Genomic DNA, 16,450 nt, shown 5'->3' with positions numbered 1-16,450 from the left:
ATATATATGAACCAATTTAGAAGCCTTGTTCTTGAATCACTAGAACTTCACTAGAGACATCTATTGGTGAGATGTAAAGAAGCTTTTTTATTAAGCAGAAACTCTTACATTAGTAAGTGAGATCCGAGATCCGAATCCTGGATTATAATCACACACATGAGAAACGCCAGAAAATACCATTTTCATTTTTATTATTAAGCTTATAATTTATAATTGGTAGAATTGGGTAGAATTGGTGAATGTTACACGTGTGTAAAGTGATCACTTAAACCAGCCTATGACGGTCGTCAGCCCCGTAAATGCCCAGATTTCCATATTCTTCTTCATCTTTGATGAGATGTCAAAAAATAATATGAAAATAACTCCAGTAATTGGAGATAATCCAGATTTTGTGAACAAGTATTTGGACACACTCAAAATGTTGTAAATATCGTATTCCTTTGAATTTAAAGGCTGTAACAATGAAAAAAAAAATAGTAGATGATATAGTAATGTTGAGAGTGAAATTTTTAAAAATATGACAAAATTTAATGAACTGTAGAAAAACATGCCGTGCCTATGCAGATTGTTAGATTTAATAATAAATAATATCCATTATTTAAAAAAAATACATGAATTGAATTCAAGAAATATCAAAAAAAGAGTTTGAATATTTAGATATATCATTGAAGAATATTTCTAAATACATAAAACTAGATATACCGATTATTGTTCTATTAAATGTATTTTTTTCTGGTGTACCTTACCTTTAAAAATATTCTTCTTATTCGGAAAAGTACCCTCATGTTACGATAAATACACAACAAAAACATAAAACTGTAGAGTTATGATAAGAAAAAATTACACAGAGCATATAACATTTTTTGTAAGTAATGAATTTAAAGCATTTGTATCTTGTAAAGTTTAACATAAAAGATGGAAAATGCCTTGAATTCATTTAGAATTGTTTAGAATCTAAACAACAAAAACCCTTGAAAAAAAAATTATTTACGTTTTCATGCAGCTCTTTTCATTCGTCGTAAACAACGAATGGACATGTAAATCGCAGTTCATTTTTTACGTCTTCTACGTAGGTTAATTTTCATTGGTTTTATATAAGGTTATCATATATCACGTCATATTACATTCAAATAATTTGCTTTACTTTTGTTAAGAAAAATTGTCCAGTATTCGTACAATTTAAAACTTGTTATGAAAAGGATGAATAAAGAAAGGGACTATATTTTTAAAGATAAAATAAAATGAATACATAAATGTTTACTTTGTGTGAGGAATTCAACAAAGATCACTCAACAATCACCAGTTTTTTTTTTCAAAGTTCAAAGAAGATTAAAAGTATACGGACATTGCTATTTTGGTATTCGTACATCACTCTGGGAAGGTGATCCACCACAGACTTCAAGTTCTATCTACACTTGAGAAAAGTCTATGTCCTAAAATTACAACAATGGTATTTTCATCACACAAAGAGATGCGAAGATAAATAGTTTTGTTATTTTGTTTTTACCTTTTGTTTTTTACATTTTCTCATTTGTTATATTTTCTCATTTTTTATATTTTCTCGTTTGTTTTTTTTTAAATATGCTTCTTACCTTATGTTTTTCTCATTTATTTCTTTTAAATATGCTTTGTATGCCTATTTATTATACCTGTTTATTGATTTTATATTTCGCCATGTATTAGTATTAGTTTTGGTTATTTAAAAAAATCTTTTTTGTTAATTTATTTGTGTTCCGGTCTTGTTAACCTTAATCCCATCTTCCAAAATGAGCAATAGAAATTACTCATCGGGAATATTGTATGTATATATGACTTATGTATGTAATATGTTTAAAAAAAATAGGCTACCGACTTACCATTTTTTATTTGTATATCTACTGCATTTAGGTTTGAGTGACAAGAACCTAAAAAAATACATTACTCCCGAAATTTCATATGCAAAGCTTTAGTAGAGTTTTTGTTATTCGCGTTTTATATGTTTTGTGCAGATTGGCTATTTTTCATACTGAGTGGTTTTTTTCCCATTAATTTCATCTCCAATAACTTAATGTTCAACTTTCTTACAAATTTCCGAGTTTATTTTTAAAAAATGTGTTTATTTTTAATATGTATATAAAAATATCCAAAGATATTAATGCGATTTATTTCTAATCACACTCCGTATTCATTAAATATTTCAAACATTAAGTTAAAACGCGGTGCGTGTTGTGTGTGTATGTGTATGTATTTCTAGGACACAGGATACGTACTCGTCCCCTAGGGAGCACGTAACGAATTAAAATATTAATAACATTATTATCCATTGTTTGCAAAACTGAAACGGCTTTGAGATTCCACAATGAGTCGTGGGTGATAAATAATTTAAAAAAATGAACTAACAATTGAAGAATTAAAAATACCTGTGATATAAGAAATTCATTTTGTCACAGTAAAATGTATCTAATTCGTCTATATTCGTTTGTTTACTACACAATAAAATAGCTAAATATATATATATATAGTTTTTTTCCACGTATATTTTATTTGACCAGTGATCTGACCAGTCTGTAGTCAAATAAAATGTTTGTGGAAAACGGTGTAAAGTTGTTATTTTATTATATAAAATACAGTTCCACCAGCAAACGTCAGTACCAAACATAATGGTTTAAAATTCTTATGTAACATGTTTAGCATTTTAAACATCGCTTTATTCGCAGATAAATTATTTATTTTATAACGTCTTTTAATAGTAAAACTCCCAACATAATATTTAGCACATAATAATAAAAAATATAACTCCGGTCATTCACCTGCCAAAATTATTGATGGGAATAAATAGTTCAGCCTTTATCATGAGCCACTATGGTGAACATTATACGGAATATTCTCCGATTAGTGTCACTTGCCAAAATATGAGGGCTAAATAAAATTAAAAACTTCTTTTATCACTTGGAAAAAAATCATCATGTCACTGTTTAATCTCTAATGACAATTTTACTACATTTTTAACATAGTGGTATAAGACGATAATGAATGGACATAAGTAAGACTTGGAAGTAGCAAAACCTCTTATTCAATTTTGTTTTTTACAGTTGATAATTGAAATATTTAAATAAATTTATAATTGTCCACCTCTATAGTTGTGCTTAGCGCCTTTGTCTACCGTGCTGGATGTCGTGAGTTCGATACCCAGGTAAGTAAAAATAAATATAAATAACAAGTTAGCGCAGTGTTAAACTTCTTTTTATGGTTGTTGGGATAGTAATTGTAATTAAGCTCTATTCTTTCTAAATAATCGTTTGCAGATATTTTTATTTATTTATTTATATAAATTTAAAGTTATTTTTATTAGAAAACTATTAAACAGTAGGTATACAGTTCCAAATAAATAAATTACTAACATCGCTGAATATAATATTAGGGAATGGTAGTCCGTTTATTTTTTTGAACATATAAACTCGTATCAAGTAGATGGTCTTCTTTTGATCCTTTTTTCTCTGTTATATTCGGAAGACCCAAAGATGCTGGTGAGTTTAAAAAACTCTTTTTAAAAAAATAAAAAAAATAGTTGTAGAAAGTGGGCAATTTGTTTCCGGTGGCCGAAAAGCTTGTTGATTTCTTTTCCCAGCTCACTCCGACGACAAATTTTGGTTCTGATAAATCACCTCTAACTCCGAGGTGACCCTAAGCCACCAATGTTGGGAGCCAATACTGCAAAGAATGAATTATTATATATATTTTACATTTCTTTATTATTTGATAGTAAGTAGATAAACTTATTTAATACATTCATAATGTAAACAAAATAAACGAATGTAATTCTCCCCCATAGATTGCTTAAACTGTAAATTATTATAATTACCTGCATGAGCTGTATCGTTACATATTAGCATGCGAGAAGTGACAATGTTTGAGTTTAGTATCGAGCCGGTATATAAATTACAAGGTTGACAATTTAGAGTTCAGTTTCAAGTTCGGCTAACCTAGAAGTTGATCTTCCTGTGGAACAACTTTTAGAATAATTTTTCAGCCCCGTGAAATTCCGTATTGAGAATGATTAAATTATCATTTTGTATTTTAGTGAGTTTTGCTGTGTTCAGTTGTTATGAAGTTGAAGGATATTACCCTCGATCACAGGTATTGTTATATTACTCAGTGAAATCCCGTAATTAATTTCGTAAAAAAAAAAACAAAAAACTTAATCCCATTCAATCATCAAAAAATATTTGTATTCTTATAATATACACAAATATTCAATTCAATAATATTTTTAAGTAAGCCTTGTATTTGAAAATAGGAATCAAGTTGGATAAGGGTTGGACATAGCTTAGTTGAAGATCTGAATCAAAGCCTGCGACAATAACCACAAGATCACAACCTGATAAATATATACACACACACACACATATATATATATATATATATATATATATATATATGTATATATATATATATATATATATATATATATATATATATATATATATATATATATATATATATGTGTGTGTGTGTGTGTATATATTTATCAGGTTGTGATCTTGTGGTTATATATATATATATATATATATATATATATATATATATATATATATATATATATATATATAATATATATATATATATATATATATATATATATATATATATATATATATATATATATATATATATATATATATACTACTCCACAGCACCTTCCATGTGTAATGGTTAGGACACCGAAATGTAGTTTTTTCATGAATATTATGTTTACTATGAAATTCTATGAATACTTTCTGTGGAATGATGTTTTTGTAAAATTCAGACCTAAAATATTTTTTATCATCGTAAATAATTTTTTGTCAACCCACTAATTATAAAGAAGTTTCGAATACCTTCCATTTTAATTTTTAAAATAGAGCATAAAGAACTTTGATGGGAAAAAAGATGGCTTCTAGATATTATTAAAACAATAAATATTCGTGCTACTGGTAAAAATCAAACACTCTCATACGTCTTATAACAAATAACTTATAAATTACTTTTCAGAAATATTCGTGCTACTGGTGAAAAATAAATACTTTTATAAGTATCATTCACAAATGACTTATAAGTAACTATTTTAACCATAAAAAAATCTAAAAAATGACCAATATTTATACCATGGGAGGCGATGATTACGTCGTAAGCGATTTAATTAAACACCGCATTTTTAGAATATCCACGAGTTCATGACAGTGCCGGAGTTGGGATTTTATTTCGGGACAGCGCACCGCGGAGATGTCTCGGAGTACCAGATAGTTTACATGCCAGCACTGATGCAGAGATCACCTCAGACTGATGAAGAAGGGAATACAGACAACGATGAACCTCTGGCATACGGATTCAATGCGTTTGGAAGGTACATATATATTTTATGATCAACGAATTATCATCAATTTTAGTTTTGTTATTATTATCATTATTTTGAATAATTTCATTTAAACTTATAAAAGTTTAAAAGAATATTATTGGGACTAATGGCAAGGAATATCTTCTCAATCTGTTTGTAATGCCTTCCTTTGATTACGAGATGATTTTTTAAATGTGCATAGTATACAAAAGTAGCCCATTTATTCAATATTACCCTGGACTGGTACCTGAAGTGGAGGGCTGATCACGTTTCCTTCATGTGTTAACGATCAAGATAATACTGCGTTTATACGATGCAGTGCTCTATGCACCATGGGGTGCGGATTTGAAAAAAAAAAATGAAATAAAAAAACAATAAAATGGCTAGTGTGCTGTTGATGGAGATATTTAAGGAGTTGCCAAAACATTTTCAAATGAAAAAAATTGTGGCGTAGTTGTGAAAAACCCCCACAAACACGTTTTTGATTAGTGACGCAAGCAGGCGGTAAGCGGGTCAAAATTGTGATGTCACAAATTTTCTTATTGTAAAAATACTTTGAAAATTCCACGAGTGTCCGTATCAAAACCATCATATCCTAAAATAGTTGTGATGGGGTTATATGAATATTGGTTGACATGAAAGTTCCAAGGACTGTTTCACAAAGGTATCAAAGGTGAAAAATCGACATATGGAAACAGTCCAAGGACTGTTTCTGGATTTTTCTTCGATTTTTCTGGGTATTATTATAATCCCATGGAAAATTTTAAAAGACGTTATTACAAACGGCATCTGCAAGTTCATACATACATAATATATGTTTCAGTTTATTGTTTTACTAAATTTACAATTTTCTTGTAAATGCGTTTAGACAAGTGGACCTAAAGCTTTCTCCAAACAAAAATCTCATTGCCCCTAACTTCAAACTTCACCGCCGCGTTACTGAAGATGGAGAACCCGAGGAGTTGAGGTTTGATGGTGGCCTAGACTGCCACTACCTTCACAGGGAAGGTGATTCCGTGGCCGCAATTTCACTCTGCCAAGATGAGATCATTGTAAGTTGAATTAGATATTATAATTTTTTATCGACTTTATATCAAACATGTTATTTATGTTTCCGATCTTTTTTTCAGCATGGACTAGTATTTTTGGATAACTCTACATTGGAAATCAGACCCCTCAGTTCACGACTAAAGTCATTCGTAAAAATGCAAGAAGCGCTAGAAGAAGATACTCCAGATGGCGTCGTAAAAGTACTCGAAGGAGTGCCACACATAGTCCGAAGGGCAGTATTGAATCCTGACTCGTTTGCTGATGACTTCTTACCGTTTCCAAGTGACCTGAATACTAGAATATACTCAGAAAGACGAAAAAAGCGTGATGAAGTTGACGAATTTGGTGCTGATGGAATGGAAGAAGAACTATTACGTAGAAGACGTGCCGCTAAAAGTTCCAAATTTACTGTTGAACTTTCTATGTTCTTTGATGAAGCTGGATATAATATTTTCGCTCCGTATCTTAACAACAACGATAAAGAAATGAGAGACATGCTTTTGGCTTACATGAATGGGGTTAGTTGAAAATTAAATTTGGTAGTGACTTCAAATTGGAACTGTTTTTTAATGTTTTTTTGTTGATGTTGTAGGTTCAAGCACTTTACCACCATCCTAGCCTGGGGACCTCAGTAGAACTTACTTTAGTTCGGCTGGACCTGCTGAAGAAGCAGCCTTCAGACCTTCCGCATTACAATGGGGAGAGAGGATCTCTTTTGGACTCTTTTTGCGCCTATCAGAAAAAAATCAATCCTTCGGGAGATTCAAATCCTAATCACTGGGATATGTCTTTATATGTGTCAGGGTAGGTAAATCTTAAGTGAGGTAATCATGAAAAAGTGGGTATCATATATTTATCAACGGTGACTAATGTATTTTAACATATAATGGGTATTAAAATAAATCTGACATTTTGAATATTTTCTGCGTCTACCTCGATAATCTTCCAAAAACTATCGAGATTTAATGCAGAATTTATGTTTAATTTATACGGTTCTCAGTTTTCTTTTGTTCGTATTCAAAAGTCTCAATGGTTCGGAGGGTAGAATTGTATGCAACATACTTCCATGGAATTAAATGGTGTTGTTTTGTTCATTTTTGAATGAAATAACATCCGGCGTTAGGCGACGCGACGTTCACAAAATATGTGAATGTGAATATAAATAGATCTCTCATACATACTTACAAAATGACGCGCAACAAACTTATTTTTGAATTATTTGTTAGTACCTACCATTCCTTATAAAACATACTCGTATAATTCTTATTTGTAAACAATCAACTGCGCTTATCAAATAGATAAAATAGAGAAGATGTATTATTTTCATTGTTTTATTTTGAATGTGAGCAATTAAAAAAAATCTTAATGCATATGATAATTTCATTAATTGATTATATGATAATTTTAAAACATTCTTCAGGCTAGATTTCTATGCCGTGGAAAATGGTCGCAAAAGTGGAGTCACGATGGGTCTGGCTACTGTTGGAGGGGTTTGTATAGATGAATATGCCTGCGTTATAGCTGAACTAGGAACAACAAATACCTTCGGTAAACCATATCCTTCTGCTGGATTCACATCCGTTTATATTTTAGCCCACGAAATCGGCCACAAGTGAGTCATTTTATTTTTGATATCTGATATTCAGAGTATACTATGGAATTTAAATTTGATATCCTATTGTTGTAAATTTATAGTTTGGGAATGCATCATGATAGTAGTGGAAATTCCTGTCCGAAGGATGGATTTATAATGTCACCATCAAGAGGTACCAATGGAGAAACTATTTGGTCCAGGTGTAGTGCTGATGTGATGAACAAACTTGGGTGGGCATATTACTAATAAACCTGGCATTTCAAGCTTATTTTAATCAATGTTTATTGTTTAATTTAATTAAATTTTCTAAGTTCATACAAGTGCCTTTTGGATAAACCTGGGAGCCATCCGAAGGACTTGGATCACAATCAATTTGAAGATTCCCCAGGACAAAAATGGGGGGCGAAAAGACAGTGTGAGGTCCTACTTAGAGACAAGGATGCTAGAGTAAGTTTAGCAGGAGGAACACTTGCAGAAATCTGCAGGCAGCTGGACTGTAAAACTCCTCACAGAAGTGGATACTACCATGCAGGGCCAGCGCTAGAAGGAACTGACTGTGGGAAAGGAATGGTAAGTAATTGAAAAAAAACATGAATGCGCTATTCATTTGCCTCTTTCCAATTAATTCGATTTTTAGTGGTGTCAAGGAGGAAGCTGTGTGAAGATGATGGTTAAAAAGCCGAGTATGACACAAGGTGGCTGGAGCCAATGGCAGATAAGCGAATGTAATTCAGGATGCATCGCCAAGGGTCAGGGCTATCAGAGTCGCAGGAGAACCTGTGACAATCCAAAGCCAGTAAATACAGAAGATGGTTGTGAAGGATCTTCTTACCAAGTCAATCTGTGCAAAGATGAAAAGGTAAAAATAAACGTTAATAATGAAATAATTTTTGGTTTGGTGATTCAATGTACTGACGTCATTTTCAATCATAGATGTGCAAGAAAAGGAAAAGGATATCTGTGGGTGATTATGCAACTAGCAAGTGCAAAGAGTTTAGCAAGAGATTGCCTGAACTTGATCCTAATGGATCCGGCCTCCAAGCTCCTCACGAAGAATGTATGTACTGCGATTTTTTTTCTTTCTTTAGCGGTTATGTAACTTAGAATTACATTTTGGAATTACTTTGCAGCTCGCCTTTGGATGGCTTGTGCAATCTTCTGTAAGCGTAGTGACACTGGAAGCTACTACACCCCGCGCATAGACCTGAACGATTTAGGAGTGGATCCATACTTCCCTGATGGCACGTGGTGTCATAATGATAATAAGGAGAATTACTACTGTCTGCAACACCACTGCTTACCTGAAGTAAGAACTTCTTCTCTTCTTTGCCCTTTATCCTAAGTAGCAAATGAAGGTACATCAAACAATCTAAGATAACACATGAAATTTCAGAAAATATTATTGGTGGCCCCCGGGAATCGAACTCGGGGCTCTACGTATGACACTCAAGCATGTTATTCGTTACACTGCGAGTCTATAGTTGTAATATTATTACTTAATAATATTTTGTTTTGACGAAGCTGTCGCCAACGACCATACCATGTTGAATGCACCGGTTCTCGTCCGATCACCGAAGTTAAGCAACATTGGGCGCGGTCAGTACTTGGATGGGTGACCGCTTGGGAACACCGCGTGCCGTTGGCCCCCCTTTTTTGCCTTTTAGTATCCCCCTACGCACTATTTTTTAGATTTCAATTTTCATAATTTCTTAATTCCTTTTTATTTTTAAATGCCTAATATTAATTTATGCTTTACTTAAGCGTTTTAAACATTTTTGTGACTTCAAGCTAATATATTTTTTAATTATTCAGCGTACCTGATCAAACTGTGCATTATTTGTCAGTTTTCCTCGTAAAATACATTCAGTTTGATCCATTCAGAAGAAATAAAAAAATGCTAAACAAGTTCATCTATACAAAATTATTCAAACTTACTAAAATGTAAGGATGGGTAACTCAGAACTAGTTCACTGAAACGCCACACGATGGTGGTAGAATCGTTCGCAAGTCGCATACGAGTGGCGCCTATGTAAAGCATATAGTCTCGATGTTACTCAATTCAAATTAACTTTGCGCAGTGGCGATATCGTAACCAATGAGGTTTATCCGAGGTGCGATTATTGCTAGTTGAAAACTTTTACCAATACCCCGCCTTGTGGACGTGAAATACCGTCCGCTATGGCAATTTTTGAAAGCCTGTAATGGGCTACTTAACGCTACACGTTTGAGGGAGTTTAACTAGGGGCAGCTTGTTCCTCTGAAATGAGGCTATGTATAAGGTACCGGTATGTTTAAAATAAATTTTCGTAGTACTGAGCTTGTGCGCTTGGTAGTTTTGTTACCCATTCTAAACTATTACAAATATCGTTCTTTTGATACCTAAAATTGATCGGTATCGAGTCTTTTGGGGTACTTGTAGTCGCATTTTTGTCTCCTTTATTTGTTAGTTGCTACTTGCTACATATTTGCTACTTGCTAAATGTAAATGAGAAATGCAACAAAATATGAGTCATCATAATGTGATTTCCGTTTCATATTGAATTTGTGTAGGGAGTGGGAGGGGTAGCATATTCCGCATTCACTGAGATGAGTGAATGCTGAATATGCTACCCCTGCGGGGAAACGGCGTGATGGTTAGTTAGTTAGTTAAATATTTTTTAAGCTTTAAAAAATCATGAATACAAATAAAACTAAAGAATATGCACGTTTAAAAATCTGCAAGGTGATCAGTTTTGAGCTCCAGATTCACGGATTTAGGAATGGAATTAAGAAGGCGAAAAGGTTATAGGGTCGACGCAACTCAGCACATGGCGCCAAGGGTGAGCCGCCATCAGTACGATGCGCTGCGTTGCGTCGTCGCAGCGTCGACCCTATGCGGTGGACGCTGCGACGACGCTTCGCACTAATGGGGCCTCAGTCTTATTTGTGTGTATGTTCCAGTCGTTCAAGTTCTCCAAGCTGTGGGGCACGCTAGGGGAGGACGTGCCGCTGCCGAACAACGCGCGGCCGCACACGTCCGCGCTGCCGCCCGCCGTGCAGCGCTACCTGTCGCTGGGCGCCGACGGGCGGCCGCTGCTCACGCGCCTGCGGCCCGGCCAGGCGCCGCACCCCTTCGACGAGGACTGGACCGACCACGACTACCTCGAGCTACCCGCCGCCATCACCGCCATCACCGCCCGAGACGCCGCCACTGACGACAGAGATGACGACACCATCTACAAATAATTCAACTTGGTGTCAAAAAGTCACGGGCATGGCTCATTTTTATGTATTTTAGTATTAGGAATCTAACTAATTCGATAGTGGTTTAGCTCTAGATCAGTGTTACACAATCTTTTTCTATTCAAAGTAAACCTATCGAATTAAGAAATTTCAGAGGTGCATATTTACCATGTTATGGTAGCATATTTAACATATTTTGTTTAATGCGAAATGTGGGCCTACTTAACTGAGCACATGCAACCAAAATTTGGCGCAATTGTGTTATTTTCACAAAACGAGATTTTCTTCCGCAGCACACCAACTTATCACCACGGTACACCAGTGTGCCGCGGGACACACTTTGCGGAACAGTACTCTAGATTACTAAACTATCCTACGAGTGACGTTGTTACTAAACATTCGTAAAAAATACGATAGATCAATAATTCTATTATTTTCTCACCCTTATCCACACCCCATGGTGAATAGGGTACTGCAACATATTAATGCAATGCTACTTACGTCGTTACTATCGCGAAGGCAAGGTGATCACTCCTGAGCTATATTGACCAGTCTAGCCCATATATAAATAAAGCGGTAATAAATAAGATAATCAAATACGTTTATTATTTTAGAAGTAATAAATATTAACATTCTTTGGATTTAAAAGATCAGTTAGTAATAAAAAAAATGTACTTTAGGAAGGCACTATGCAGTAAGGGCGCTGGAAGGACGCAACCATTGTTTTTGCCATGAATCGTGATTTTGCCGTGGTAATTTTTACGAGAGTTTAGTATTCTAGAGTTAAAATCTATGAGCGAAAACGGATGAAACCCCTTAAGACCCCTTTCTCGGCAAAATATCATAGGGATAAAATAGATGAAATTTAAATATTAAAATACCTTTATTTAAAATACAAAGTAAGCACATTATTTTTGAATTGGTATATGTGTGTATATATATATATAATAACATATATATAAATATATATATATATATATATATATATATATATATATATATATATATATATATATATATATATATATATATATATATATATATATACATATATATACATATATATATATATATATATATATATATATATATATATATATATATATATATATATATATATATATATATATATATATCGTAGTCGTACAGGAGAAAGTGACCAACTAACAAAACGTAAAATGTTCAGGGGGGTCATTTAAGTCACTATTGCTTAGCAAGAAAATAAACATCAATGCAGTTAGTCATTTTTAACAAGTCAATATATTATACTTCCAAGTTTGAAATCCTTTGGGATTTTTTCAGGGCAATATTAAGCTAGTAAGATATCAAATAGTCAATGATCACGTTTTTGAAAAAAAAATGCACTTGGTCACTTTCTCCTGTATGGCAACGATATATATATTTGTATATACAATACTTGAAGATTTTTTTCCCCTACATTGTTTTTGATTTCGGTAAAATTGAACTTACGATCTTCTGCCAGAAAGGGCTCGTAATAATGATGCACATAAATGAGGTAATTGACAAGGAAAAAAATAATTAATTAATCAATGACGATATATTTGTTTTAATTAGAATCATGTAAAACGCGCTTAGAGTGCCAAAAATGAAGACTCTAAGAAGCATATCAGGCAAGAGTCTTCGACATAGAATAGACGACTCCCGGGCAGACCACCAAAGAGATGGATCGATTTGATCTTTGACAAGCCATAAGGCCTACACAAAGCAGAAGAATCATGGATATTGTTCTCAATCTTTAGTACCTGCAGCTATATCATGATTTATCTGTACTATATACATACATATATACTGCTCGACAATTATTACGATGAAATACTAGTCATTTAAAAAAATATGAAGTGTTAATTTATCTGCAGATACTCATATATCTGGAAATGTTTAAATTAACTATAGCAATTAATATATTAACTTATAAGATTTTTTTGTTCCTTTGAGATGGAGGGGTCGGACTTAAAAACCTAAACCCCCCATTTTGAGAACCACTGCAGAATTAATAATAAAATTAACAGCTCAAAAAACATTGTCAATATTTGGTAAGCTTTTGGTTGGGTATTTTTAAAAATCTTTTCATGCCTAGATATAATATGAAAATATCATGTATCAGAATAAAATCTACTTGCAATGATTCATGGTGGTGTTAATTTTTAATGGTCTCGTTGTATTAAATAAAAATAAGAAGATTAATGATGATTATAAAATACATGAACAATTTTTTTTTCAACACTCCATTATAATATTTACTTCATAATATAATTAAAATGTAACTTTGTTTTAAAATTAGTATAAATATTCTATTTTAGCTAAATTATAATGTCTACCGGTTTCGAAGCTAACCGCTTCTTTATCAAGACAATCAGTCTTGATAAAGAAACGGTTAACTTCGAAACCGGTAGACATTAAAATTAAGTTATGATAAAATATTTATCGTGATTTTAAAACAAAGTTACATTTTAATTATAAAATGGAAAATCACAAAGTGAGTGCTTCAAATATAAATTATAATATTTACCACGTTAATTTTTTTAGGAATTTTCAATGCACACTTTATTTTAATTGCACACAAATATATAATTGCCGTATTTTAATAAATTTATCCTTCGAAAATCTCATAAATTTATTATTCTCTTTTCTCCCCTGTGGGAAAATGTTTAAAGGTAAGCTGAACGCTGTATCCTTTTTCAATATGTACCTCGAACTATAGGCGATAGATGTCGCTAAAATATCGTAAAGTACTACCTACTTGATTTATAAAGTGGGAACTCCCAGATTATCGAGATTGCCGGTTTGTAGGCGGTTTGTAGTTTGTACTCAACATTCCCGAGGACCGGTTTGGGCTTTCATTCCTCAGAAATATGGTGTGCAAAAAATGCAATTTTACCGTCTTAAATATGGGTACTCTTTTTTAAATTTGTTTATTTTGGTCTGAACTTGCGCATGCCAAGAAAATTAGGCGACAGGAATGAATTCATCTTGCTTCAGTATCAGTTATAAATAATACAAATAAACCCAAATTATGATAGTGGTTTAAGATATAATGACCCCACAGAGCTCATTGTTACAGGCGAACCCATTAAGAAAGTCATCCATACCAAATACCTCTGACATCAGCTCAAAGGAAGAGATAAGGACAATTATAAATAAAGCAAGAAATACATTATTCAAAATCAAAAATGTTCTTAAATTTTGCAAACTTTCTCTTCATCTGCGACTTTGAATCATCTGTTAGTATGTGTGTCCCGTTTTTTTATATGGTAGAGAGACGTGGGCATTAATCGTCGTCATAGTCATGAACAAATTAGAGGCGTTTGAAATTCAGGCATTAAGACAAATCATCGTAGACGGACATTATCAAAAATAAAGCTGTGATAGAAATGGTCCACAAAAACAGATACTATTACAAAACCAAACTTCGGGGATCATAATCTGGACAACATAATTCTTCTTCTTCTTCCTCATGAGCCCTCTGTCTTCCACTGCTGGATATAGGCCTCTTCCCCTTCTTTTCATTTCCTCCGGTCGGTTGCTGCTTGCAGCCAGTTTCTACCCCCTACAGCGACTATGTCGTCGGACAATCTCTTTTGGGGTCTTCCGACATCTTTTTTGTTCTCCCCAGGTCTCCATCGTAAATTGTTTGGGGTCCATCTTGTGGGGTCCTGTCTTGCAATGTGTCGGGCAACGTAATAAGAGGCCCAAAGTATGCTCAAGTTCCTCCAATCCATCATGCAAGGGAATGTGGAAGGCAACAAGTGGTTTGTACGTATGCGACTATTTTGGGTAAAAAATACATTTAAAAAATTTGATTGGCCTTGGAGTTTAAGAAGTATTCCAGCTGGTATCTTAATTCTTATCTAGGTAATCGGTCTAGACTCTAGAACTCTAGACCGATTCAGTAAGATAGTGCGTGGTTTCCCAAACTATGGGCCACGACCCACCAGCGGTTCGCGAGCGAATATTGAGTGGGTCCTAGCCACTGTATACATGAATTTAAAAAAAAAAGGAAATGACTAATTTGGTATTTCATTCAGCTACGTATATTTAAAATTCCTAAAAGTTGAAATAAATTTACAGCTAAGAGGTGGGTCCCAAGATTGAACATTTTTGTTACATGGGTCGGAGCCCAGTCAACTTTGGAAACCTGAGATAGTGGGTTCTGTGCACGGAGTGGCAGCCCAACACCGGCCCGCAACCTGAAGAAGAAGAAGATGTAATCAATATTTTTTTAAAAACTATTAAAATTACAATATTTGGTGGTCTAGTAGATACACGCTCAAAATTTTAATTTAAATATTTTTTTCTTAATACAAACGATAGGAATTGATCTAATGTTTGTCATATTAGGGATCTACTGATCAATAGACTTTTGGAGACTGAGAGTGCTTACGATTGAACCGGTATAAAGTCAAAAAAATATAATAGTTGAAAAAAAAACAATGTATTTGCAGATTTTCTATTGCTGTAGAGGAGACGCGTAAAAAATCAAATCATTAAGACAAGAAATATTTTTGCTCCATGTTCCGTACAGCAATAATCTCCATTACCTAGACATCTTTCACTTACGTCATCTGTATCTCACCAAAATGTTCCATTGTCATGTACAAAAATCTGGAGCACACTGATTACCTTATCGTCATGTGTATAGTACATATGATATTTTTATTTAATATGGTAAAAAAAAATAAAGTTATAATTTTAATTAATTTTCTAGACATATCTACTTTTACAATCTTAAAATTAATAACGCGGTTCTCTCCAATTAAGAGACTAAGCTCCTGTGCTTGGAGAGGGACTTATACTTATTTTTTATTGTTTTGTTGGTAATATGATTTATTTTTATTGTAATTATTTTTTGTCTTTATTACTAACATAAAAATTATGATTTTTTTAGATAATCACTTATTCGGATTCTAAAAACGAAGACGCATTTATCAATTTATGCGATTTGTCAATATCTTCAATATTCTTCAATATATAGCGTTATATGTTCCTTTTGGTGAATAAAAGAGTTCGATTCTCTCTGCCTACCCCTTCGGAGAAGCGGCGTGATGGTTAGTTAGTTAGTATGAAATGTTTCTATGTAAATATGATTTAATATGCATTGTCCATTCATAAAAGAAAACAGGAAACTTCTATTACATAAGGCGACATCGCTATACGTTTTCGTCTTCCTGAAAAAACAGTTTTTTTGAGTTGATACTCTTTTGAACTAGGGG

At 33.2% G+C, this 16,450-nt stretch overlaps 1 protein-coding gene and 2 non-coding genes across 3 annotated transcripts; all 3 read left to right on the top strand.

Annotated features, from left to right (window-relative positions):
- Window positions 1-3,943: 3,943 nt before the first annotated feature.
- Window positions 3,944-12,152, top strand: LOC148307433 (A disintegrin and metalloproteinase with thrombospondin motifs adt-1-like). The gene is made up of 12 exons (XM_088263452.1): window positions 3,944-4,116; window positions 5,178-5,362; window positions 6,222-6,405; window positions 6,484-6,921; window positions 6,996-7,207; window positions 7,824-8,015; window positions 8,099-8,227; window positions 8,309-8,567; window positions 8,635-8,856; window positions 8,931-9,054; window positions 9,128-9,303; window positions 10,938-12,152. Exons 1-12 carry the CDS (start codon window positions 4,033-4,035, stop codon window positions 11,220-11,222), a joined length of 2,490 nt encoding a protein of 829 aa, XP_088119578.1. The 5' UTR covers window positions 3,944-4,032; the 3' UTR covers window positions 11,223-12,152.
- Window positions 9,524-9,642, top strand: LOC148307435 (5S ribosomal RNA). Its single transcript, XR_015837861.1, has one exon. It is a non-coding gene; the product is annotated as a 5S ribosomal RNA (ribosomal RNA).
- Window positions 10,064-10,203, top strand: LOC148307434 (U4 spliceosomal RNA). Its single transcript, XR_015837863.1, has one exon. It is a non-coding gene; the product is annotated as a U4 spliceosomal RNA (small nuclear RNA).
- Window positions 12,153-16,450: the final 4,298 nt, after the last annotated feature.

The sequence above is a fragment of the Brachycentrus maculatus genome, unplaced genomic scaffold (assembly GCF_059751285.1).
Source record: "Brachycentrus maculatus isolate JH-2025_06_01 unplaced genomic scaffold, ASM5975128v1 h1tg000199l, whole genome shotgun sequence".
NCBI lineage: Eukaryota > Metazoa > Arthropoda > Insecta > Trichoptera > Brachycentridae > Brachycentrus > Brachycentrus maculatus.
Note: the sequence above shows the minus strand (reverse complement) of the source record. Positions and strands in the feature narration are given on the sequence as shown.

Coding starts and splice junctions, on each gene's coding strand:
- LOC148307433 (XM_088263452.1), top strand. CDS start 4,033: ATGATTAAATTATCATTTTGTATTTTAGTGAGTTTTGCTGTGTTCAGT. Junction 5,363..6,221: donor GGATTCAATGCGTTTGGAAG/GTACATATATAT, acceptor AAATGCGTTTAG/ACAAGTGGACCTAAAGCTTT. Junction 7,208..7,823: donor ATGTCTTTATATGTGTCAGG/GTAGGTAAATCT, acceptor AACATTCTTCAG/GCTAGATTTCTATGCCGTGG.